This window comes from Mesocricetus auratus, unplaced genomic scaffold, assembly GCF_017639785.1.
Source record: "Mesocricetus auratus isolate SY011 unplaced genomic scaffold, BCM_Maur_2.0 Super-Scaffold_6730, whole genome shotgun sequence".
NCBI lineage: Eukaryota > Metazoa > Chordata > Mammalia > Rodentia > Cricetidae > Mesocricetus > Mesocricetus auratus.
In genome coordinates, this window is record NW_024429184.1 from 65,998,350 (window position 1) to 66,024,222 (window position 25,873).

The following is a 25,873-nucleotide window of genomic DNA, read 5'->3' on the forward strand; positions in this document are numbered from 1 at the left end:
TGGACTATAACATTTTAAACAAAAGGAAAGGGTTGAGCAGGACCCCTAACTGCTGTGGTGAATCCTAACTGAAAGCACATGTTCGTTGAAACAGTGCCACCCTGCTCAACACTAGGAATGGTGGGAAAAAATGCTCAAACTCAACTTCCTCTTCCAGTCACGAGCCCAGCCTCCTGCAGTACTCTGCATGGGGACTTGCACAGTGAGCAGCTGAAAGTGTCCATCTTGATGACTTTTTCAGGCTCTTGGGAACTCTCTCCTATTCAGTTATCCTGACCAGCTCATTAAGTTCACCAATGACTGATCAAATCCAATGGCCAGTTTCCAATCTATCTTATTTGCGCCATTGGCCACATTGGCAGTGTTAAAACACCGCCCCCTTGACACATTTTTCTTCCCTTGACTTCAAGACCCCATATTCTTCGTCTGCCCACCTCAGTCTCCACTGACAGTCTTCCCTCATTCCATGATGCTCAAAGGTCTTTGGCCCCTATGCTTGGATCATTTCTCCTGTCTACATTCTCTTTCCTCAAATTGTTTGGGGTAGTCTTCAGTACTCTATACCATATGATCTAGACATTCATTTTTTAAGGAATTGTGGGAGGTGACAAGGGAAATAAAGCCTATGTTAGACAACCTTGTTCTCTATCAACATTTACCTTACTATTCTCCAAAATGTTTCCCTAAACGCTCAAATGATAAGCACATGTTGAGGAACTAGAAAAACAAAGTCTAACACCTTTAACATCCTAATATCCATCATGACCCCTCTGGAACAAGCTAGCCGACAACCAGGGCACAACCCTGAGAGGAGCATCACTCAGATCTGTGAGGACACTTTTCCTTCTCCCCCTCCCCACCATGACACCCAGTAGGACCCACAGTCCCACAAACAACTGTCAGCTGATCTTCCCTACACAAAAATAAAGTGAAAGAAGTAACAATGGCAAAACAGACCCCAACCATCTACCTGCAGCTTTTAAAAACAGCCATTTTTAAGATGGCTCAATGGGTAAAGGTGCTTGCCGACAAACCTGACAATGTGGGTTCTTATACCCAGAACCCATATGGTAGGAGGAAGAGAATCAACTCCCAGATTTCCATCTACCCCATCCATGTTCCATGTCATGTAAGTCACACACACACACACACAGAGTTTAAGACAGAGCACTGAAGCACATGACAGCACTGTATTCACGGTATCTATTGACACACTCTACAGGCCTCCAGTTAGATTCACATAAATGCACACTCTCAAAAAAGCACTTGTTAAAAGTGGAAATAAAGTGAACCTACTGAGGATTTCCAGTTGGTCCCAGGTTGATGTTCTGTGAGGTAGAATGTGGCTATTTAGTGAGGGAAAAACAATATTCTCATTAGTGTCAATCATGATCAGCTATTGGATGCTTTGACATAAATGACATAACTACCACAGACAGCAATAGATGCTAAAGAAGTCTAAAGTCCTAATTCTTGAAATATAATCAATATAAGCTGTCAATTTTGTTATAACTTTTAGGAGCTGTTGCAAGGAAAAAAAACAAGCCAGAACGACACTTAGGAGTTAGAAAGTGGAAGTCAACAGACAAAGCTGCTTCGGAGACAAAGCACTGAAAACACACTTTACTATGAGGAATCATTTTTCATATTTAAATACTGGCTACTATGGCTGATTGTTTTTCAAATATTAAAGAAAAACTTAAAAGCCAGGATGATGGTAATGGTGACTATGAATACAGGTATTCTTGAGTGATGGGTGGAGGCCAGAGACTGACTGCACCTTCCTCTGTTACTCTCCACCTTATTTTTTAAGGGCAGTCACTCTCTGAGCCTGGAGCATTTCAGTCAGAACAGCTGGGCCATGAGCACTGGGATCTGTCTCCACCCTGGGTACTGGAACTACGCTGCCATAACTCAGCTCTCCTCTGGGTACCAGGGATCCAAACTCAGGTAAACCCATTGGCAAGTTGATTTTTCTCTCAGCCCCTGAAAAGTCCTAAATACAACAGGACTTTCTCTGATCCTAGAAGTAAATAGCTCCAAAATTGTAGACCCAGTAAATTAAAAACCAGGATCAACTCAGCAATGAATCCTTTCTTAACTGCTATACCACAAAGCAGTTTAACTCCACTGGGTGTTGGTGGTGTATGCCTTTAAATGCCAGCACTTGGGAGGCAGAGGCAGGCGGATCTCTGAGTTTAAGGCCAGTCTTCAGAGTGAGTTCCAGGACAACCTCCAAAGTAATACAGAGAAACTCTGTCTCGAAAAGACCAAAAAAAAAAAAAAAAAAAAAAAAACCACGCAGTTTAACTCCAACAGATCCTAGTTCAGACATAGCTTGAACTCAGCTCACAATTCTACAAGTTGGGAGGAATCTGTTTTCTCTCGAGGTATAAGAATCATAGCAGGACCTCTGACACACACTCTCCCTTTTCCCTCTGAGCCTCAAACCCATCCCATAGTAGGCACTTTCAAAAAAGCCAAGTTGTGAGTGAAATTTGCTTCCCATAAATCCACTTGGAAATTCTTTATATATTCAGGAAGTTAAATGATCTGTACGTGTGTTTAGTACACACATTTACAAGAATGTCCCATGTAAATGTGTATTTTTACTGAAATAGATTTCAGACTTATAATCTCTAGGAGACATAGTACTTTATAAAAAATCAATGACATTCTCATCCTTCAAAAGTTCTGAAGTAGGTCTGTTATTTAAAAAATACTAAAGCTAACTTTAAAGTCACAACCCTAACTTATTTTCTATCTAACACCTCAATATGAAAAACTTTTACACAATAAATTTTCAATTCTCAGAGGAGAGAAATACATGAATCATAACAGTGTAACTCAAGGCTAATCAATTCATAAATAACCTGGTTCATGGGATGAGATTTGCTGTGGTTTAATTTAACATGAGATTAAACTCTTAGGATTAAATAATATATTGTTTTACAGAATCTGATAACTCTACTTCTTTAAAAGGATTTTTCTTAGATAGCTGTAAAAAGACAAAATGGACAATTTATTCCCTGATTCACAGTAATGTGTAGCTAATATTTAATACTGGTAATGATTTTCCTAAAGGAGCATGTCTCTGAAACGGTGACAATTAGTCAAACGTAAATTAGACTGTATTTCACTGTAACTAATGTTAAGATGATATCCAATCATTGCACTGATTGAAAGGTAAAATTCATTGGCAACTAATTGAGATTCTGTTTCTTGATTTCCTCTGACTTACATCTTTCTCCTTAAATGAAGGGGGTGAAGGGCACTTGAGAGAAGGCTCAGTGGTTAAGAGCACCAGCTGCTCTTCCAGAGGACCTGGGTCTATTTCCCAGCACCCACATGGCGGCTCACAACCATCTCTAACTTTAGTTCCAGGGGACCTGACACCCTGTTTTAGACTCTGGAGGCACCACAGACACAATGCAGGCAAAACACCCATGTGAATAAAAAATAAAAATAATCTTTACAATGAATAAACAAAACAAAATAAGGGGCCTTAGGGCTGGGGAGATGGCTCAGTAAGCAAAGATGCTTGCTGCCAAACCTGGCAACCGGAGACTGATCCCCAGGACCCATGGGGCAGGAGGGAATCCTCTTCCTAAAGTTGTACTTGCCATGGCATATACCCCACCCCAAACTTCCTTGAAGTCACCTTTCCTGAAAATAAACTTAAGGGGTTTAGTTCTAGACACCTACAAGGACTCTTCTAGCTCTGAACTTCATCTGGTTGGTGAAGGCTGGTGAGAGCACTAAGCAGGGCAGGTAAAGGCGCTTGCCGCCAAACCTGAAGAACTGAGTTTGATTCCCCTGAGACCCATTTGGTGGAAGGAGACAATCAGCTCCCACACTCTGACCTCCACACTTACTCTACTTACTCTCAATACTAAGAGTAACCTGCATTACACTTTCTACTATGAAAATACAATTTCTATGTATTTGTAAGAGACAGTGATTGGGGGCTGGGGAGACTGCTCAGTAGTTAGAGCACCTGCCACGCAAGCAAGAGGACCAGAGTTTGGATCCACAGAACCCACATAAAATGTCAGGTGGGCAAGGTGGCTCGCCCGTAATTCCAGCCTCGACGGTGAAGAGGGGGATCCCCACAGCAAGCTGCCAGCAAGACAGCAAGATCAGCCACATTGGTGAGGGTTAGGTCAGACCCTGCTTCACAGAGGAAAATGCTAAGAGTACTATAGAAGATTCCCAGTATCGACCTTGGGCCTCCACACATGTGTGTCTCCACACGAGTCTACACATACAATAGCACACACATACACGTGGAAAGAAAAAAGGCAAGAATAGTCACTAAATGGTACAACACTGCTTCTAGGTGTTCTGCAATGTAGAAAGCCTAGCACAGATATGGACACTTTGTTCTGAATCAGCGCAGGTCTAAGGTAAAGCTGCTTCCCTGCGGTTGCTACCCTGCTAAGAAGCACAGCAGCCCTGCTACCTTCGGAGCGCTTCTTTCATCCTCGTCTTCAGATGGATCTGACTGATGTCTGGGGCTGTCCATCTGAAGGAATGCTCTGACATCTGCACTGAAAACAAAGGTTACTGGATTACTCTGACAGCATGTGTGCAGCCCAACTCCCTTTAAAAAGGAGATGAAACAGAAACCACCATATTAGCATTTGTAGCAGGAAAACTACAAAATGTATTATTCGTCATTATAACAGGAGTAAAGAAGTTCTGCTTTTAAAAGGGGGGAACGCAACAGGGGAGCGGGTGAAGATACGGATGGTTCACGGGAAGAGGTGATCCAAACTGAAACCGATTCTGAGATGCACTTCACAGGCATTAGCTAGCAAAATCAGAACGACAGAATGAACTCAAAGTGTAAAGGGCCACGCTCACGCTGCTGGTGAGACGGAGAATGAGGCAATCTTCCCGAAGAGCAGTTTGGCAAAACTTGGGAGAAACAAAGCTATTTGCGACAGGGTCTAATACAGCCCCTCTTATGCTGTCTCCGTCTTGCACACATGAAGTCGCATGCATGCATCCCCATGGGTAATACAGCATTTCAAAGTGCGCTCCCCAACGGCAGCAATAAGCACACAGTATGGGGCCCACGCGACACTGCTATTTGGCATCTTACTCTTTCATACACTGTATTTTAAGATAATATTAAAATGAAAATGAAGTTTTTTTTTCCAACAAAAGATGAGATCTAGAAAATACAAAGTGACTTATTTTTTGACAAAGAAAACGTCAGCTAAAAATTAAGCTTAATCTTGGTTTTTCTGTTCATGGGATTTTGGAAATTTCTTCTATCTTGAACAGGAGACAGTTACTTATAAAGTGCATGCGTAGATGAAAAAATTTGTTGTCACAAGTGATCAAAATGAAGAGACTAAATGCCAGGGACTGCTGAGCTGCGAATGGGATGTTGCATTATCACCCTGCCTCCGGCAAAGCGGGAGGAGACGGGATCAGAGTGAACCTGCCTAGGCTTCTGGAACATGTGGATGACACTCATATAGCTTAATCCTAATGACATAGCAGATAATGAGGATAAAGATAGTATTAAACAATTAGCAAGATGTCTTAACTACATAACGCAAATTTATTTATGTCTTGGTTGGTATTTTCGTCAACTTGAAACAAACCAGACTCCCCTGTGAAGAGGAATTCTCCATTAAGAAAGTGCCTTCACAGTGTCTGCCTGGAGGCAAGTCTGCAGGTCTTTTCTTCATTAATGATTAATGTGGGTGGGCCCAGCTCACTGGGGTGGTGCTTCCTGGACAATATTCCTGGGCATATAAGACAGCAGGCTGTGTAAGCCTTGAGGAGTAAGCCAGTCATCAGTGTTCCTTCATGACCTCTGCTTCAGTTCCTTCCCTGGCTTCCCTCAGTGACAGAGTGTGACCTGAGCGGTGTAAGATGGAATAAACCCTTTCCTCCTTGACTTGTTTCATATCACAGGATGTGTCTGTCACAGCAATAAAAACCCAGCTGAGACATTATACAAGTGCAAAAGGAAGTATAAGCTGAAGGGCAAGCGGGTAAAAAGCACTACGAGAAAGTCCTCTAGGAAAAGTTCGCACGCAGTAACATTCCATAGAAAGCACAGATTCTTCCTGAGGTTTAATCAAGACTCTTGGGTTGGCTTCACTGTCCCTTTAGAAAAAGGCGAAAGTACTTACTGGTTGTAAAGCTCTGGATACCTGACCAAGTTCTGAATGAATTCATTCAGCCCCGCTTTTCTTTGTTTAATAAAATCTGGAAGAGATGCACACCGGCAGTCACATTTCTGTCAGTCTATGGATTTAATCACGAAACACTTATGGAAGAACACACAAGCTCAAAGCGGCAAACTGTGGGTGAGAAGGCAGTCCTTAATTGGCATTTGCTATTGAGGGGGGAATAAATGCTTAAACACTGAAGACCCGCACACGCAACCTGAACTGAGATGGGGGCTTTGTAGAAGCTTCAGGAAATGGCCAGGGAGCATGACACTAGAAGTTGCCTAGTATTGGAGAACCATCTGTTATGTATCCTCAGCATATCGTATAGACATCATCTTAGCAGAGAGGCAGATTGTATACCATAGGCCTCATGGACAAAACAGGGGCAGCAGCAGTGCATGCCTGAGGCTGAGGCAGGAGGATCACCAGTCTGGGCTACATAGCAAGATTCGTCTCAAAACAAACAAGCAAGCAAGCAAACAAACAAACAAACAAAAAAAAAAAACAAGAAAGTTCTGAACGATTATAGTCTCCAATGAACCCATGACCTAAGTCTCCAAACTTCACCCAGAGCTCAGCAGTCAGCCCATGAAGCTTTTGCTTACCCGGGTCAAAATTATCACCGAATATTCTCTTGGCAGGGATCTTCAGAGCCATCGCAGGAAACTGTTTCTTCAACTGAATATAAAAACAGCATTCCGTGAGCTGATTTCTAAATCTATTTATGCCTGCACAACACATTTGATCTTAAGGAAAATTTATAAGGTATATTTTAAGTATGACATGACATACAATACAAAATGCCACAGACTGACTAATCATCCTACTTTGTCCCATAAATTTAGTATGCATGTAACCTTGAACAGGTTACTTAACATTTCTGTGCCAGGGTTTGTTTCCGTGTCTGTAAAATGGGGATAGGCTAATCAAGCATCTTGATGTGCAGGAAAGAAGGTAAATTAGTTTAGTTAAGCACTTAGACTGGAAATGGTGGTATCTAGGCTCTGCAGGTGCTACTCACCTTTTACCTCAAGAAATACGCTCTCTGTGGTCTACAGCAACTACATTTCAGAGAAAGTGAATTCATTTTGCTTTCAACACTCTAACTCTAGCTTCCTCGTTTTTTAGTATCTAATGTATTTGTTTACCAGATTTGTTTGAGGGAAGTTTGACTTTTATTGGAGGGTCATTTGCTATCCTGAACATTTATTGCACATAGAAAGAAATTAAACAAGGGGCAGTCAGAAAAAATCCACACATATACAAAAATCTCACTGGACAACTAACAGGAAATACAAAGAATAAAAGAATGTATTAACCATTGCAAGCTACAGTCAGCAAATCCCAGACTAAAGGGGGGAAAAACAAACACACAAATTATAAAGACACTTAGACTATCAGCTGGTCACATAAACAGACAGGACACTCAGTACCAAGGAACCACTATCCTTATCATTAGATGTAACAGTGATACTGTGTTTTTAGCAATTTTTATCTTTTAGATAAAATCATACTAAAATATTTACAAATTAAATGGCATGTCAGGACTCACAACACAAAGCAAACAGTCTTGTAGCAGTAATTGAAGACAGTGACAGTACTTTATTATTTTCTTTTTGTTGTAGTTTTTGATTTTTTGAGACAGCCCTGGCTGGCCTGGATCTTTTATTGAAGACCAGGCTGGCCTGGAACTCACAGACATACACCTGCCTCTGCCTCCCAAGTACTGGGATCAAAGGCATGTGCCACCACCACCTGGCAATACTTTATTATTTTATTGTTTATATTAATACAATTACTATTGCCTGCTAGACAATTTGTATTAATACAAATTAAAAAAATGCAAACCAGGTCCATAAAAACATATTTAAGCTGGCAATAAAATATTCACAAATGAAAAATTTTATTTTTGTCTCATCTTTTATTGTAAACAAAGGCAAGGAATTTGTGTTTTCAAACTCAGGGAACTGAGGCTCAGCCTGGCTCCTATAGTTTTTAATAAAACAGATATTTTTGTGTTGACAAGAGGCAGAATTTGAAACATTTATAGAAAAGACATTTATAAGAAAGAAAAACTATTAAATAAAAAATATGAAGAAGATGAGAGAAATTGTGGAGAGATGGGTGTCTGGGGCTATAAAGAGAAACAACTGTTCAATTCTTACCCAGCTCCCCAAATAAATACTTTTTTAAAAACTACTAGAAAAATTGAAAGGCTAATTCCACAGAATTTTCTAGAGCTGCCTAGTAGTTTACTCTTCGTACGTATAATGAATACAAGAGAACTAAGAACTTAACACTTGGATTTGGAGGTACAATTGGTTTTTGTTTATTTGCTTGTTTCCTTAACTGAAACAAAGGTTGGGACTCAGCGATGTTCTAATCCAGGCTTCTGCAGCGACTGAATCGAGAGACATGGTTTGAGCACCTGAAGACTTTTTTTTTGGTTTTACGAGACAGGGTTTCTCTGTTTTGGAGGCTGTCGGTCCAGCCTGGCCCCGAACTCACAGAGATCCACCTGCCTCTGCCTCCCGAGTGCTGGGATTAAAGGCGTGCGCCACCAACGCCCGGCTTGAGCACCTGAAGACTTTTAAGACAGTGCCTTCCACCAGAGTCAGTGCCTGGCAGAATCTGGCCCGATGCCTTTCAATGACCTTGGTATCTCACTGCGGATGTTAAAAACTGTGTGCGACTGTAGGTACTAGATTGTGAACCATTTAATAGCAGGATTACGAATAAAAATGGCTTCAGTTACTTAGACAGCTAACTGTCTCTTAGATTTCGAACTGCAGTGGACCATTGGAAAGACAATGCTCATTTCAACGTGTTATTACTTGAAACCCAGAACTGACACTTCTAAGAATGACACGGAGGAGGAGTGTGTAGCTGACACTTTGAGATCTAAGGCTTGGAGCTGAAGACCTGAACCAGAACTGCCTTGATGAATACAGTTTTTACTTGGCACAGGTATTTGTGCCTAATGTCGTTGTTCCCTGAAATGTCCTTAGCTCTTCATCTTATCTCACTGTTCCCGAGGAACTATCTTTCCACGTTTCAAAGAAAGACTATACATTAAGGTGCCTTTGAAGAGTCCCTTTCCCTTTTTTGCTACGTAATGTCCATTGATTTACTCATTCAAATGAATTTCTCAGCTCATAGGATTTTTCTCAAGTATTTAGCTTTAAATAGAAATATAGTTCCCCACGCAGTGGTGGCGCAAGCCTTTAATGCTAGCACCCGAGAGGCAGAGACAGGTGATCTCTGTGAGTTTGAGGCCAGTCTGGTCCACAGAGTGAGTTCCAGGACAGCCAAGGCTATTATATAGAGACATGCTATCTCAAAAAAATAAAGAAAGAAGGAAGGAAGGAATGATATGGTCTCTTACAGTATTGTAAAGTTTGTCAAACTCTGCATATCTCCTGAAGACAAACCACTCGCTTCTGCCCACAGAGACTAGAACTTTATAAACCTGTGGAAATACAAAAATTATACAATTTAACAACTGTCTTCATATTGTAAAAACTGTCTTCATATTCATGAAACTGGTAACTGTTTACATGAAACACACCAAGCGAAGTCTACATTTCATCTTGTCAGTTTTTGTTGTCATTCTAGCAACGTTAAGTATTCTTTACTTTCAGATAATTTAACACCCACCTGTTAAACTTTATGTAAATGCCTCTTCTGTAACAAGCTTTAAACACACACACACACACACACACACACACACACACACTCTAATAAAACTATAACCCTGATTAGCTCATCACAAGGAACTCAAGAAAGGAGCATTTGACTATGTAGTCATTAAAATACAGCAAAATACAGTATTTTATTCACACCAGTAAAATACAGCACTAAACTGTCATGAACTTTCTATTAGTTTCAGTGAATAGCCATGAGTGTGTGTGCGTGCACTCAGTATCAGAGCTACTGAGTTCGAACACTTTACCATTCTTGCCTCACATTTTCTTTTCTAAGAATAAAAAATTACAGAACTAACTGATGCCATTTTTTTTATCGGTTGACTAGGGCCTTGAAATTACAAAGTACTTTCAAAAGCAATGCCTGGCCACAGTAAACACTCATCTCCTACTTTCCTTCCAGATCATCTTTTACACAGTATTTTTCAAATACAAATGATATCCTTACATTTTCCTTACAAATGTGTCTAGTATCTTTACATACAGCCTCATTTAATCACAAGCAACAATCCTATGAAGCAAGCAGAATTATAATCCCTAGTGAGAAAATGCCAGTCAACTGTTGATTTGCTTAATCAAAACACTGTAAAACTTTGACTAAAATCTGTATCATTTCCTCTCCCCTATATATTATAACTAGCATTAAATAACCAGCAGGTACAGAATTAACTTTCATAATTCCGCCCAAAGATAGCCTCAGAATACAACTCCACGTTCTGTAATAATTTATGAGGACAGAGTCTCTGGAGCAAAACACACGCACACACACACACACACACTTAAATAAGTTTAACAACAACAAAAATGTGACCTGGGCAAAACCAAAAGAAACTTTCAAATTAAAGGACTATTTTGTAAGATTCTTAGTATTTTGCATTTTATGTGTGGAGTGCCGACACACATCACCATGTGCAGTACCCTTGGAGGCCACAAAAGGGCACTGGATCTCCAGAACCGCAGCTGAAGATGGCTGTGAGCCACCATGTTGGTGCTGGAAGCTGAACCCAGCAGGCAGTGCTCTTAACCTCTGAGCTATCTCTCTGGCCAGGAAACTCTTATTAAACTAACAGTATCTCTATTTTAGGGTCTGGTGAAACAATGCTGAGGGGAGTCCTTCCTCAAGTGACCTTGCATTTTAGCAGGCAAGGTATCCATAAAGACAAAGTATACTAAGTAGTGAAAATGGCTATCTAAACATTAAGTAAGACAAGTAGGACAGAAAATGAAAGGGGTAGGGTGAAGTGCTGTTTTGTATTTTAAGTGGTTACATACACACAAAGCCTCCGATCAGGAAATATTTGGGCATCTGAAAGAAGTAAATAAACAACATGACTCTCACAGGGACTCTGGAAAACCAGAGCACAGCACAGAAATACCAGGTCCTGGCTGAGGCCTCCTGACTCTCACAGTGTGGAAATATCTCTCCTTGAAAAGAACAAAGGACACCTAACTTAATCTACTGTCCACACTGAAGGAATGTCTGCCAAACTTGATGGGAGGCAAGTCCCCGAAGAACACAATAGTCCAAAGGTAAGAACAAAGAGAAAAGGAAGGAAGATATCACATACACTCGATATTTTATCCAAGACATGATAGTCCTTGAGAGAGAGAGATACCCTTTGGGATTACCTCTGCAGCTTAGTAAGGCAGATATAGTACTCAGAGTATTTAGTTTAACATTTTAGCTCTTCTCAACTTCCATGTGACATGGATTTGAGCTAAAAGTCACTTGTCACAGGGTTCAAGTGGTAAGGATCCACTCATTACAGATTAGTGGTGCTCCAAAAGGGAGTCTGATGAGCAATACTGAGAACAAAGGCACTGAAATAGCGGGGTGTCCCTAGAAGGCCCTAGTCATACCAACAGAAGATAGTCTCATCACCCCCAGCAATGGCAGAGGCAGTCTAAATAAAACACTGGTTAGAAGTCCAGGCCGTACGTCAGTCATAGGTATTTTCTAGAATGGACAGTCAACATCTAGAACATCACAGATATACAGGGACAACAAGAAGGAAGCCACAGAGATATTTATTCAACGGACACTCTGAAAGTGGACATCCTTCCTCCAATAAACCAAAATGTAGATCCTGTAAGACTGTGTGCCTGGGCATTTTCACCTGAGTGGAATCAAGTGCTAAACAGAGATGACATCAAACAAGTTTCTTCACACCACACAGCAGCCGGGGACTTAAAAGGGAAGACCAGATCAGAGAGAGAAGGGCAGGAAATCTCTACATATCCTGCCTGGAGTACTGGGACTAAGCACAATAATGTGTCTCGCTACACTAATAGGTCATGCCTGTTCTCAGCTGGGCGCGGGGCTCAGAGGTCGAGATGACCTACTGTAGGGCTGGAGAGATGGCTCAGCATGGGAGGTCATTCTAGAAGACCCAGATTTGGTCCCAAGCACCCACACGACAGCTTATAACCATCTGTAGTTTCAGTTCTAGAGGATCCTTTTTCTGGCCTCTGAAGGCACTAAACACAAGTCAGTACACAGACATACATGCAGGCAAACTATCTATAATCTATGTATATATTACTCACACACAAAGAAAATGAAAAATAACTGAAAAGACCACTTGTGCAATCATGGAGACAGAGTTTGGATCATGAAACTATGTAGCAGGCTGTGTTCTACACACATCTGTAATCCAAGCTCCGAGGGAAGGCAGAGATAGGTTTGCTTTTGGTAATGTGGCTTTTAGTAACCAAGGAAAACACAAGCCCCAGGTTCAAGGAGAGACCCTGCCTCAAAGGAATAGGCACAGAGTGACAAAGGAAGTCACCTGAGGATACCTGGCCACTACTTCTGTGCTCTATTGGCCCATATGTGTGTACCTACTACATGAACACACACACACACACACACACACACACACACACACACACACACACACACACACGCAAATAAAGATTTTAAAGAGCTTAGTTTCCATGACCAGTCACTGGTGGCACTACAAGCACATACTCATTGCACCTATTGTTTATAAAGCCCTCCAGCAAATACTACGGCACTAAAAAACAAAATCAGAAATGTCTTCTTTAACTTTAAGGAGGAAGAGGAGGAAGAAGAGGGAAACATTTTAAAAATGTGGTGGAAAGTAACGAAACGCCCTAAGACACAATGGAAATTTCAAGTCCTTAATGTGGACTCAAGGACTTCAGGCGTCTACAACACCTGACAGTGTGTTTGAAGCTTACAGCACACAGACAGTGTCTACATACACACATCTAGCAAGAGGGTGTGTAAGTTCCATGAAGTTCTCCCAGGGAACAGGCAAACAGGCACAAATAGGCACTGAAAAAGGGCAAGCACTGTGACAGTGGCCCACGAGGACTTTGGGGACAGCTCACTCACAGAAGTAAAGCCTGGCCACGTGGACGAGGGCAGGCGGCTCACGTCCGCTGTGCTTGCTCTCTCACACCTGCTGCTCCACACTTACCGTGAACCTCTTCTTTTTCTCTCTGTGTTCATCAGAGCTGGGGATGCTTACGCTTGGGCAGCTCTCCTTGCAGTCCATGGTACAATCGCTCTGCATTTAATGTTTTGAAGGACACAGAAACTAGATCTGAAGTTTCAAAGCCCTCAGAAGAAGGCAAATGCAATGAGCTAATCCAAAATATGAAACCTCTTGATGTAATGTTCAAACTCCATTGTGGAACCTTAAACAACAGGAAAAAAAAAACACAATTAGCAAACCTAATAAAAATAACAGTATGAGGCCACAGAAATAGCTCAGCAGTCAAGACAGCTGGCTGTTCTTCATACCAGCTTGGCTCTTCAGATGACCAGGGTTCCCAGCACAAATATCAGGGGCTCACAACTTCCTGTATCTCCAGCTTCAGAGCATCTGGCCTTTGAGGACTATTACAGATGTGCACACATGCGCGTGCATGTGTGTGTGTGTGTGTGTGTGTGTATGTGTATGTTTTATCCCAGAGATGCAGGGATGGTTCAAAATGTAAATGTAGTCCATCATATAAACAAACCTGAAAGAAAAACAAAGCAATCCTCCCCACATGATCATATCATTAGATGCAGAAAAGGCCTTTGACAAAATCCACCCCCCTTCATGATAACATTTGCAGAAGATATGATAGTATACACAAGTGACCCCAAAAATTCCACCAAGGAACTCCTATGCTGATAAACACCTTTAGAAGAGTGGCAGGATACAAAATTAATTTTTAAAAAATCAGTAGTTTTTCCATGTACAATGACAGACTAAAAAAGAAATCAGGGAATCTATGCCCTTCATGATAGTCTCAAATAACAGAAAATATCTTCAGGTAACTCTAGCCAGGCAAGTAAAAGACCTGTATGACAAGAACTTCAAGTCTCTGGAGAAAGAATTTGAAGAAGATATTAGAAGGTAGAAAGATCTCCCATGTGAGTTATGTTTTTTATGACAATGAGACATGTCTACTCCTTGCAATGCCAATCTACAACAGAAGAGGATGGTAGGCACTGAAGAAACTCCATGTGGAGTTTACATTCTTTGTGGCAAAAGTAAGCCACTGGGCAAGAATGTGCCTTTGCCTTGACTGCTGGACAAGCAGGACACAAAACAGAGTGACTGCAAAACATTGCCAAGACAAGGCAGGACAGTCCTTCAAAAATCCTGCTTCATAGAAAAGTCTGTCAAATATTCTAGACAATATTCTAGAATATTCTGCCCCAATATTACGAAAGAACCCTGGGGTGACTATACAGGCATCCAGCTGTTTCTGTCATTTCTGACATTTTTTGGATGTTTCTTGCTTGTACTTCCTGCTCACTCAGTTATTATTTTCTTCTCAGGTCTCTCAGGGAGTTGAAGACTAGATATTTACAGTTACAGTTTTCCTTGTTTACCAGATTCAGACAAGAAACTTACTAAAGAGGTGTAAAATGTAACAGGTTGAGAGACACTAAAAGATAATTTGCTAATGCAAATTAGAATAGAAAGTGAATTAGGTGCAACCCTTTGAACTCACCAAGATATGATAGATACCGAGTATTTTCTCTGAATTTGTCAAATGCAAATGGGCTAGACATTGTTTATGTATTTATTGCCTGTATATATTGTATATTGTTTTTCTTATATTAGCTGTACTTTTCTAATTTTATTTTAAACAAAAAAGGGAAATGGGGTGATATTTTGTTTATGATCTAACAAATAAAGCTTGCCTGAAGAGTAGAGTGCAAAGCTAGCCATACTAGTTAGCCATGGAGGTCATGCAGTAGTGGCCATACCTCTAATCAATTGCAGCACTCAAGAGACAGAGGCAGATGGATCTCTGTGAACTCAAGGCCACCCTGGGCTACAGGGAAGTGAATCAGTCTAAAAGAGAAACAGAGCTCACACCTTTGATCTCAGCACTAGGGAGGTAGAGACAGGAGTGCTATGGCTGGGTGAACAGAAGAATATTAAGGGGAAGGAAAAAGGCACTCAAAGCTTTTCAGATGAGGTTTGGTGGAGACAGATGCGGTTGGATTCAATCTGAGGATTTGTGGAGGCAGGATCACCCTTTTAGTCTGAGGTAGAGGTAAGAGCTAGTGGCTGGCTACTTTGCTTTTCTGATCTTCAGCTTTAACTCCAATATCTGTCTCTGGGTTTTTATTATTCATGCTCCACTCCCACATCAAAATTCTAACACAATTCTCAGCTTCATATGGAAACACACACACACACACACACACACACACAAAACAGGATAGTTAAAACAATCTTGAACAATAAAAGAACTGCTGGAGGTATCACCATCCTTGATTTCAAGCTGTACTACAAACTACAGTAATAAAAAACCAGCATGGTAATGGCATAAAAATAGACATGTTGATCAATGGAACTGAACTGAAGACATAGATATATACCCACATACCAAAGAACACCTGATCTTTGAAAAATGCCAGAAATACAAACTGGAAAAAAAAGGCAGCAGTATCTTCAACAAATAGTGCTGGTCAAACTGAATGTCTACATGCAGAAGAATACAAATAGATCCATATTTATCATCATGTACAAAATTCAACTACAAATAGATAAAAAAGACCACAATATAAAACCAGATACACTGAACCTGACAGAAGAAAAAGTGGGGAGTAGCCTTGAATGCATTGGCACAGGAGAGACTAACTGAACAGAACACCAATAGTACAGACACTGAGATCAACAATAACAAATGGAATTTCATGAAACGAGCTTCTGCACGGCACAGGACACCATCATTTGGACAAAGTTGCAGCTTAAAGATTGGAAAAGGGTTTTTTCCCAACCCCACATCCAATAAATGACTAATATCCAAAATACACAGAGAACTCAAGAAACCAGATAACCCAATTAAAAAATCGAGTACAGATATAAACTGAATTCTAAAGAGAGGAAACTCAAATGGCTGAGAAACACTTAAGGAAATGTTTAACATCCTTAGCCATCAGGAAGATGCAAATCAAAATTTAGTGATTCCATCTTACACCTGTCAAAATGGCCAAGATCAAAAACACAAGTGACAGCTTATGCTGGAGAGGATGTGGTGCAAGGGAAACACTCCTCCACTGCCAACTTGTACAGCCACTCTGGTAATCAATATAGTGGTTCCTTAGGAAGATGGAATCAATACACTTCAAGATTCAGTTATACAACTCCTGGGTTTATACCCAAAGGATGCGTCATCCTACCACAGAAACATGCTCAACCATGCTCACCACTACTCTATTCATAATAGTCAGAAATTGGAAACAACCTAGATGTCCCTCAACAGAAAAATGGATAAAGAAAATGTGGTACATTCACACACTGGATTATTGCTCAGTTATAAAAATGACACCATGAAATTTTCAGGCAAATTGATGTAATTAGAAAAAAAGCCATCCTGCATGAGGTAACCCACCCAAAAAGATAAATATGGTATGTATTTGCATATGTAGATACTAACCATTAAATAAATGATTATCAATCTGCAATCTGTACACCCTGAGAAGTTAGGTATAGAGGAAGGAACTGGGACACACACACACACACACACACACACACACACACACACACACACACACACACACCGTACCTAAACCTTCCTGAGAGGGGAAACGGAATAGATTTTATGGGTGGACTGGGGGTGGATGGAGCAGATGGGAACAGGAGGATCAGGTGGGAAGGAGGAGGGGAGATGGTAATGAGGGAGGGAATGCAGGGAGGGACAGCTAGTATTGAGGGGCATTTGGGAGTAGTATGAAAACCTAGTACAGTGGACATTTCCTAAAATACAAAGTCTTCAAATAAAGAGGGAAATGGAGGCCCAGCTGGTCACCTCTTGTCACCAAAATTATTTCCAGTACTGGTACTGGGTTACATTCAATTGAGTTGCTGGCCAATGGGTTATGTGGAAATCCCCAAACAACCCAGGCTGTTGCCAAGACAGTTGTCTCCACAAACTGACAGCAAGGCCCCACTGAAGACAACACGCACACAACTCACTGAACATGGAGCAATCAATCTGGTGCCCACACAGAACCTTCCCATGTCCTGGTATCTTTAGTACAGTAAAATACTCTGCAGGCTACCAAAAGAGAACTGCAAACACCAAGCCAGCCACAAAACCTCTGATATGCAATCTTCCTGCCTGCAAGACATGCAATGGTGGCACAAAGTTTGTGTGTGGGAGTGCTTAACTAGTGTCTGATGTGACGTCAGGCCCACCCGACGAGATGGAAACCATACCCAACACTGTCTGGGTGACCAAGGAACAGAGACTTAGGGTAAAACCCAACACTACTGGTCAAAACAAATATATATATAGTAATGAAATGACTCCTAATGCCATTTTGCTATACTCATAGATCAGTGCCTTGCTCAGCCATCATCAGAGAGGCTTCTTCCTGCAGCAGATGGGAATAAATAAAGAGACACAGTCAGACATGCAGAGAAAAACTTTGGAACATACAGCTCTAAATAGGATGTCTCATCAATTCTCTCCCATCAGAGCTCAGGGAACCCTGAGGAATAGGAGGCAGGAAGAGTATCGGAACCAGAGGAGATGAGACACCAGGAGAACAAGGCCCTCTAAACCAAATGAGCAAACCTCACATGAACTCACAGACACTGAGGCAGCATACAAGGGCTGACCAGGGTCTGCAGCAGGTCCTCTGTATTTTTATTACAGCTTTCAGTTTAGTATTTGTATAGGATTCCTGAGTGTGGGAACCAGTGGGTCTAATTCTAGTGCCTCCTCTTGGGGCTCTTTTCCTCTTGTTGGTTTGCCTTGTCCAACTTCAGGGTGATGTTTTTTGTCTTATCTTATTGTATTTTATTTTGTTATGTTTGGCTGTTATCTTAGAAGCATGCTCTTCTTTCTAATGAGAAACAGAAAGGGAGTAGATCCAGATGGGAGAGGAGGCGAGGCGGGATTGGAAGGAGTAGAGGGAAGGGAAACTGCAATCCAGATACACTGATTGATAAAAATAATCTTCCAGTAAAAGGAGAAGCGATAAAAAAAAAATGGGACACGTCTTAATAAGGGATAGCCCTTCTATGGAAGGAGAAGATGGCATGATGACACGGGAGGTGTCACAGGATGGGTACAGATAGATGACAGAGTACGAGACGTTCAAGTGGCTGATGAGATTGTAGCAAGGGCTGGGCTTACTTCCGGCTGTCCTTGAAGGCGTGCAAAAAGCAAATGACTAGCTGACTGTGGCAGCTTTATAGTCCTTAGTGTCATACAGCTGCCAGCAGATAGGACTAACAATAAAAGCCAGAATGTAATGGTAACTGATGAAGAGCAATTAAACATGCAGCCTTGCAGTCTGAGATGCTAGCCCAAGAGCACTTACTACAAAGCAGATTTGGGGTGATGGATGCAGCAAGCCTTTGAGTAACACGAGTGAGGCTCAGAAAGATGGCCTCTGATCCCACTTCAACTGAACTTCGCAGCTCAACGAAGCTACCTGAACTCCTCTAGGGACATCCAGATATCCAGTGTCTCCCCATCCCCATGCTCCATGTGACCCTTTCAAGATGTTCTTCAAGGAGACCAATTATACCCTCACTCATGTTCTCACTGTTCTTTATTATCGCATAACCCAAGTGAGCTCACAAAGAAGTTTAAGACAAATTGAGAGCACACTGAATTCAATGTAAGATTATCACAACCCATTCAAATGTTACAAGCAGAGCTAGAGAGATGGCTCGGTGATTAAGAGCACTGACTGCTCTTCCAAAGGACCCAGGTTCAATTCTCAGGACCCACATGGCAGTTCGCAACTGTCTGTAACTCCAGTTCCAGGGGATCTGGCATCCTCACACAGGCATACACACAGGTAAAACCTCATGTACATTAAAAAAAGAAAAAAAAAGGCCACAAGCATACACTGCTTATTTTTCTTCAAAGCCTTTTCCAAGAGTGACTTGTCACCACCTCAGAGTGTATAGTCACTGTAGACTGTAGAAAGAGAAAGACAAAACCCTTCCAAATGTTATTGGACACCATCTCTGAACTGACACTAATCTCTGGGGATTCAAAGTGTGCTTCACTAGTCAGAACGGGAGCTCCTAAAGATGGTGTTCTCTTGGCCCTCAAATCTCCATGGGTCCAAAACAACCACAGATTTACTTTGTGTCTATTTCCCTAGTCCTAGAATTTTATTAGAAACATATCTAAGAGTAACTAACCAAATCCCCAATACTGGACCCTTGTCTTGTCAAAAAGCTGTGACAGGGGAAAGAGTCTTGTAGAAACCCCAAAACACCCAGGGAGGAGCAAGATGATGAACCTCAGAGTTCCTCAGTAGCTATTGCCCACCTGGTTCCTGGCTTACAACCCTCAGGACTGACTACTCTACTCTCACCAAGAAAGCAACAAAGAGCCAGGCAGTGGTGGCTCACAACTTTAATTCCAGCACTCGGGAAGCAGAGGCATGTGGATGGATCTCTGTGAGTTTGAGACCAGCCTGGTCTTCAAAGAAAGTTCCAAGACAGTCTCAAAACCTACAGAGAAACCCTGTCTCAAAAATCCAAAAGAGAGAGAAAAAAAAGACAGCAACAAAGAATACTCTGCCACCTATCCCTTGTGAGTTCAGAAATCAGCACCAGTATCAAAAAGCTGATGAATCAGAAGTGTTGAATTCTATCATATCTCTACGTAAACTGCCTGCTTACCTGGGCTAGAGCCGAAACAAACCTTGGAACATGATTATGGGTTGCCTAAATCCGAACCAGGTGGTGCTACAAATTCCAGAGGCAACCTGAGTTATGTTGGGGTGGTGACTGTTGGGAGAACCCCTGATACTAAGTGTCTGGCTCGTGACCTGGTAAATGTCCTTCTAACAGCATCAGTAAAGACAATGAGATGCAGTTTGCTGTCACATGACAGAAACAGCAGTACCTATCATTCACTGTCATGCCAGAGAGCTACATTTACATTGTCATCATATGGTCTAGACTCTAGAGGGACCATGATCATGCAGACTCCAAAGGCCACCACACTGAACCACCACATTGATATTAGCTTAATCGGCCCCAGTGAACAAGAAATAGCAAACACTCTGGGTATCTGTGTAAGCCACAGAAACAGGGTACAGTATAAAGTGCCCCAGAAGCTCTGGTACCTGCTATGACGATGGTTCCCTAGGGTGTCACTGCTCTAAGGCAGGATGTCCCGTCTCAAGTGAGGCATGAGCAAACAACCCAGACTTCATGTCTGGATACGCTGTTCTGTACAACTTGCTCAGGAACCCAGAAGCGCTGTCAGTTTTTATTCAACATCTACTCTATAAGGTACTGTAATAGCCGGGCGGTGGTGGCGCACGCCTTTAATCCCAGCACTCGGGAGGCAGAGGCAGGCAGATCTCTGTGAGTTCGAGGCTGGGCTGGACCGACAACCTCCAAAACAATACAGAGAAACCCTGTCTCGTGAAAACCAAAAAAAACAAACAAACAAACAAAAAAAAACAGGTACTGTAATGACAAAAGCTGCACTAGGCCCCAAGCAACTGCCTGGTCACACTCTGTAACAGAGCTACAAAAGACACAGCAGGCAAGGATGGCTTAAGGTGTCTCAGACAAGCATCGAGGGAAGAGTAAGAGCTATTGGCCCTCAGGATTTGCCAACAGCTACTGCCTGTTTGGTTCCCGGCTTGGTACTCAGCCTGGGAAGAGACTAGACATTTCTCTGTGGACATCTGGTAACAGGAACAGGAAATGAATGGGGCACTATTTGAGTCACCAAATCAAACCACATGCATGTACAGCAGCATCCTACTTGGTATAGTAAAGGCAAAAATGATTCTGGGCAAGTCTGGATGGCCCAAGTATGTGTGCAGTTGTAAGAGGTAGACTCCACTTGTAACTGTTGGGATTTAAACCCAGATGGTCTGATGTTGGAGGTTTTATCCATGTATTACACTGTCTCCATGATATGTACATACAGTCCACAGTGTCTTACAGGAACCAATGGAGAAGACGTGAATTTTTTGGTTTTTTGTTTTTCTTTTTTTGGTTTGAGACAGGATTTTGATATGTTACCCAGGCTGGTCTTGAACTCCTGGACCCAAGTGATCCAACTATCCCAGTTTAAGTAGTTGGGACCACAGGAGCCACCATGCCTGTCTTTCATGAACTTACCTGTAAGAAGTCAAAAGTAGAATTAGGAAAAAGTAACATTAATTTTACTATTAATTTTCTCTCTCTTTTTTTTTGGATTTTTGGACAGGGTTTTGTTGATATGATCTTTCTGTACACTGTGAATATGTATTAATCCCATTGGTTAATAATGAAAGGTGACTGGCCTATGGCATGGCAAGATAAGGTTAGGCGGAACAATCAATCTGAAGAGGGGTGGAGTCGAGGGAGACGAGAGCCAGACGCCCAAGAAGGGAGATGTCAGTAGACCAGTAAAGCCACGTCCATGTGGCAATACATAGACTAATAGAAATGGGTTAATTTAAATCTAAGAGCTAGTTAGCAATAGACCTGAGCAATCAGTCAAGCATTTATAATTAATATAGGTCTGTGTGTGTTAATTTGGGAAGTGGTTGCTGGGAGACAAGGCTCCTTTACAGAGTTTCTCTGTATAGCCTTGGCTGTCCTGGAACTCACTCTACAGACTACGTTGGCCTCGAACTCACAGAGATCCACCTGCCTCTGCCTCCGAAGTACAGGGATTAAAGGTGTGTGCCACCACCGCCCGGCTTTAATTCTTACTTATTTCATGAAAGTCAAGCGATTAAAATTCTACAGAAGCGATCTCTAATCACACACTGAACAAAGTAGAATGAAAAGAAGACTGACAAGGAAACTGACAGAAAAACACACACACCACAACTGGGAAAGGAACAGGAAAAGCTATTTTGGTCACGTGGGAATAAAAAAAAAATGGGAAGTTTGGGGGAAGGTTAATAGCATGTAGCCTTTCAGAAAATAATAATAATAATAATGACGAAAAATAATAACAGTGACAGGAAAGGGATACGCCTTCACTCTGCCAGAAAGGCTGAAGACCGTCCTGCAGTTGTTCTTGGGGGCAGCTGGCCTGCCCTGGCAAGTGAGACACGGCTCCACTGAGACTAAGTCATTAGATGCCAACTCACAGCGTAAACACGAAGCTTACTATCGACCTCTCGTCGATACTTGTCTTATGGCTCTAGCTTTCAAATACTACAGTGACTGTTGAGAGAGTGGACAGCCTTGTCGTGTCCCCGAATGTGGAAGCTGGAGGCTGGGAAAGTCCCTCTGAAGTGCCCTCTTCTGGACACGCTGCTGCTGCAGCACTTAGGAACTCACAGCAGCCCTAGTTACATGCACAAGACCTGAACAAGACCAAGCCAGTCACCACTGCAGCATGGGTGGGGCAGAATCCATGAGGCCCACCCCTAGCTGAGGAACTATTGGCAGCTGATGGCTGTTGAGATAAGAGTTGTTTTTCTCTGGTGGTATGGCCCTGATAGACTGTCCATACTGCAGTGGTCAGCCCCAATCCACGTGTATGTTAGGTAGCACTAATTGTAGTCAGTGCATTATTAAAAAACAAAACACAACAAACAAACAAAAAAACCCAAGTGTTTGGAAGAGTCAGAGGAAAGTTGGGGGCTAGGGAGAAGAAGCATATAAGTATAATCAAAATATACTAGATATATGAAATCCTCAATAAAATTATTAAAAATATAAAAAATAAGTATAAAGCAAAAGGATATTTTCTTTTCTTTTCTTTGTTTTTTGTTTGTTTTTCAGATGGGGTTTCTTTATGCAGCCCTGGCTGTCCTGGCCCTGTCTGTAGACTGGGTTGGCCTCTATTCATAAAGATCTGTCTGCTTCTGTCTCCCGAGTGCTGGGATTAAAGGGATGTGCCACCACCACACAGCTAAATGCTTTCAGTAAAGGAGAGGTATGGTGGGGGATGTCTCTCTGTACTTGTTTCTTTTTTTTTTTATTGTTATAATCTGTTTTATTTCTGAGTAACACAGTATGTTAAGGTAGGCATTGAGACTTTTCCTTGAATAGACACCATCATCAGTGTAAGTCTAATTTAATTCCTTGCTGAAGGTGATAAAGGCCTCTTATTTATTCCTCATAGTATAGAAATCCTTTTCACTGCTCCAGCATCTTCCCATGATCTTGAAAGTGCAGTTCAATAATGGGACCTGGAGAATGGTGTCAGATCAGGCAGAAATAGACAGACTTTTTTTCAAGTAACACACAACCCATTCCTTGGGAGAAAAATTGTATCAGTGATGTAACAATAAGCTAGTTTCCCCCTTCTTAATAACTGGTGGATGTAGGAAGAGTACTTGACAACTAGATTTTTGCACCTGAAGATGGGAATTAAGCATTTCTTCTTTTTTTTTTTTCACTATGAAGCTGTTGGCCTTGCTTGTCTCTTACTGGCTAGCTCTGCTTTAAGTAATTACCCCATAATTGTTAATCTAAGTATGCCTCTTACCGGAGAATAGTTCCGGGCTTCCTACCCATGCGGTTACATCTCGAACTCTCTTGTGTTTCTCCTTCCCAGAATCCTCCTGGACTCCTAGCCCCACCTATCTAGATTCCTATAGGCTCAACATGTACTTGTTTCTTTTATTGGTTGATGAATATAACACTGATTGGCCAGTAGTCAGACAGGAGGCATAGGCGGGGCTACCAGACCAGAAGGCTGGGGAGAGGCAGAGAGAAGCCAAAGGAGAAATATGCCACAGCCTTGTGGCAATACATAGATTAATATAAATGGATTAATAATTAATAATTAAGGGAGAGCTAGCGAATAAGAAGCCTAACACTGGCCAAACAGTTTAAAATTTCATATAGCATCCGTGTGTTTATTTGAGGGCTAAACAGCTGGGGGAGCAAGTGGTAGTTTATGTTTGTATTTATTTATTTTACAGATTTTACTTGAGATTACATACATATGGGTGAAACTCTACACTAGAAATACACTCAAATTCTGTGTTAAAATTGTTCATCTAAAGAGTGCGTAAATATATGGACTTCATTTATGATTTTAAAACATTTCCCCCCCCCCCACCCCAGCCTCTATTTTCTTGTCTATCATATGCTAATCACTGTCCTGGACCATTCTGTTTCTGTTTGAGGTAAGGCAAAAGTCTTTTAAGTAAAAAGATCAAAGGTTCCTCTACTTTTACCTCTGCGTGAGCATAGTTTTAGGGGATGGGGCTCAGCTGGTGGAGTGCTTGCCCAGTGTGTGTGAAGTCCTCGGTTTTATCTCCCCTGGCACTACTAAACTGAGCATGGTGGCACATTCCTGTGGCAGATGTAGAAGATCAGAGGGTCAAAGTCATTGAGGCTAGTTTGGGCTAGAGAAATCCCAACCTCCCCTAAAGCCTATTTCTTCATGGATCTTAAAGACCAGTTCAATACAGCCTAGCAAACCATACCATATTGCAAGGCATACCCACTCATGAGTTACCAGTATCCATTCTTAAATAATAAAGTAGAGTGAGAGACTGAGAGTCTTGTAAAGGCAAGGGATTAAGACCGAAAAGCTGTGAGTGTCTGAAGCACAGGAGAACAGGGAACTGGTATTTGAGAGCCATGATTCTCACAGACAGGAGCTAAAGGACCCAGGAAGGTACCAAAGAAAACCTCTGGATGTATAATGCAAAACGAGAAAAGCCCTGGAAGAAAATCTAGATGGCCTCTGATATGGTGAGGACTCTGTGGCTACAACATGACAGGAAAATCCAATGAATATGAAGACACTGAAGGCAGCCACAGACTGGAAGAAAATACCTACAAAAGCCATTCAAGGAGTGCCTAGAAGGGGTTTTTAAAAAACACAATTTAAAAATGGGCCCAAGACCTTAACATCCATTCTCATTAAAGATGATACACGTCGATCAACAAGACTTGACCCCAAGTTTCATGTCATCAGGACTTGTTCCATTTCTGGGACCCGCATAGTTGAGCTCCTACAGACTATCCTCTGACCTCCACATACACAGTGTGCCACACCACAGTTCCACCACTGCTCACACACACAAAGATAACTTAAAACACAAGGCACAGATGGCACACAAGCACCTGGAAGGATGATCTTATTGATTTATCATCAGAAAGATGCCAATTAGAACAAGAAATCCTAGGGGCACAGTGGGGAGAGGATGCTTGCCTAGAGCACACAAGGCCCCGCATGCAGCCCCACTATAGCAGAGGGGAGGAAAGGAAGGAGAGAGGAGTAGAAGAGAGAAGAGGTACAGAAAGATACACAGCTAGTAGAATGGCCAACTTCCAGAAACCGTAGACCACCAAATGCTGTGAGGAAGAAAAGGCACCCCATTCTCTGCTGGAGGGGAAGAGGAGCAGCAAAACCACTCTGGAAGACACTCTAACGGAGTCTTTAAAAAACTAAAACATGATGGTTTAAGAGCAGTCGCTGCTCCTGTAAAGGACCTGAGTTCAGTTCCCAGAACCTATGCTGGGCCACTCATGACTGCCCAAAACCTCAGTCCCAAGAGATCCGAATCCACTTCTGGTTTTGTGT

General features: G+C 41.9%; 1 protein-coding gene across 2 annotated transcripts in view; it reads right to left on the reverse strand.

Moving 5' to 3' along the window:
• The window catches only part of LOC101832863 (serine/threonine-protein kinase Sgk3), a 114,159-nt gene that overhangs the window by 24,298 nt on the left and 63,988 nt on the right, over positions 1–25,873 (reverse strand). For both annotated transcript variants that reach the window (XM_040741454.1, XM_040741455.1), the window contains exons 2-7: positions 13,348–13,567; positions 9,583–9,666; positions 6,803–6,875; positions 6,156–6,231; positions 4,463–4,550; positions 1,297–1,346 (exon numbers count right to left, since the gene is read on the reverse strand). In XM_040741454.1, coding sequence (XP_040597388.1) covers positions 1,297–1,346; positions 4,463–4,550; positions 6,156–6,231; positions 6,803–6,875; positions 9,583–9,666; positions 13,348–13,443 — 467 coding nt within the window. In that variant the 5' untranslated portion in view covers positions 13,444–13,567. The remainder of the gene's footprint in view (positions 1–1,296; positions 1,347–4,462; positions 4,551–6,155; positions 6,232–6,802; positions 6,876–9,582; positions 9,667–13,347; positions 13,568–25,873) is intronic.